General features: G+C 44.0%; 1 protein-coding gene across 1 annotated transcript; it reads right to left on the bottom strand.

Moving 5' to 3' along the window:
- On the bottom strand, positions 1-504 carry LOC121253488. Its single transcript, XM_041153497.1, has one exon. It carries the CDS (start codon positions 502-504, stop codon positions 1-3), a length of 504 nt encoding a protein of 167 aa, XP_041009431.1.
- Between the last annotated feature and the right edge of the window lie 866 nt (positions 505-1,370).

The following is a 1,370-nucleotide window of genomic DNA, read 5'->3' as shown; positions in this document are numbered from 1 at the left end:
TTACAAGCTATAGTAATTTCCTTCGAACAAGTGAGGGTACTTTACTCTCATCTCTTCCTCGAATTCCCAAGATGCTTCATTGATAGCATGATTATTCCACAATACTTTAACCAAAGCAATAGTTCGATTCCGCAATACTTGCTCTTTCCTGTCCAGAATCCGCAATGGTTCCTCGGTGTAGGTCATGTCCTCTTGAATCTGCAAGGGTTCATGATCTATGATGTGAGTGGGGTCATGGATGTACTTCCTCAACATGGACACATGGAACACGTTATGTACTCCCGAGAACGCCGGTGGTAGAGCCACCCTGTACGCCACCGGTCCAAACCGATCAAGAATCTCAAACGGCCCAATGTATCTAGGACTCAACTTACCTTTCTTTCCGAATCTCATAACTCCTTTCATTGGGGAAATTCTCACGAAAACCTTATCTCCCATCGCAAACTCTAACTGACGGCGGCGTTTATCTGCATAGCTCTTCTGTCGACTTTGAGCTGCTTTCATTCTAGCCCGAATGATATCTATCTTTTCGGTGGTCTGCTGAATAATCTCTGGCCCTAGAAGTTTCCTTTCACCTACTTCATCCCAATACAATGGAGACCTACATCTCCTGCCATACAAAACCTCGTAAGGTGCCATCCCAATGCTAGCCTGGAAGCTATTATTATATGCAAACTCAACCAATGGTAAATGTTGCATCCAAGATCCCTTGAAATCCATCAAGCATGCCCTCAACATGTCTTCTAAAATCTGAATAGTTCTTTCTGACTGTCCATCTGTCTGAGGATGAAAAGCGGTACTGAAACTTAGCTGAGTACCCATTGCCTCCTGTAAGCTTTGCCAGAACTTCGAGGTAAAGCGAGGATCTCTATCCGACACAATGGATACCGGTACTCCATGCAACCTCACTATCTCCCGCACATACAATTCAACTAGTTTCTCTAGTTTATAAGAAACTTTAATGGGCACAAAACGGGCGGTCTTCGATAAGCGATCCACGATCACCCATATAGCATCTTGCCCGCTTACGGTCCTTGGTAGACCTGTCACAAAATCCATGGAGATATGTTCCCATTTCCACTCTGGAATCTGAAGTGGCTATAATAATCCTGCAGGTCTCTGATGTTCCGCCTTCACTTGTTGGCAGGTCAGGCATTGTTCTACGAATTTAGCAATTTCCCTTTTCATGCCATTCCACCAAAAGGACTCTCTCAAATCCCGATACATCTTGGTACTCCCTGGGTGAACAGTATACAAAGAACGGTGTGCCTCTTCAAGAATCAACCTTTTTAGTTCATCATCAGCAGGATGCATACTCTACTTCTAAACCTCAAAACTCCATCCTTGGAAATACAAAAATCAGGTTTGTC

The sequence above is a fragment of the Juglans microcarpa x Juglans regia genome, chromosome 2S, assembly GCF_004785595.1.
Source record: "Juglans microcarpa x Juglans regia isolate MS1-56 chromosome 2S, Jm3101_v1.0, whole genome shotgun sequence".
Lineage (NCBI taxonomy): Eukaryota > Viridiplantae > Streptophyta > Magnoliopsida > Fagales > Juglandaceae > Juglans > Juglans microcarpa x Juglans regia.
The sequence above is the reverse complement of the archived record's forward strand: the minus strand, read 5'-3'. Positions and strand labels throughout refer to the sequence as shown.

What these genes read in the sequence shown, in the direction of transcription:
- LOC121253488 (XM_041153497.1), bottom strand. Translation starts at nt 504, where the DNA reads ATGAAAGCAGCTCAAAGTCGACAGAAGAGCTATGCAGATAAACGCCGC.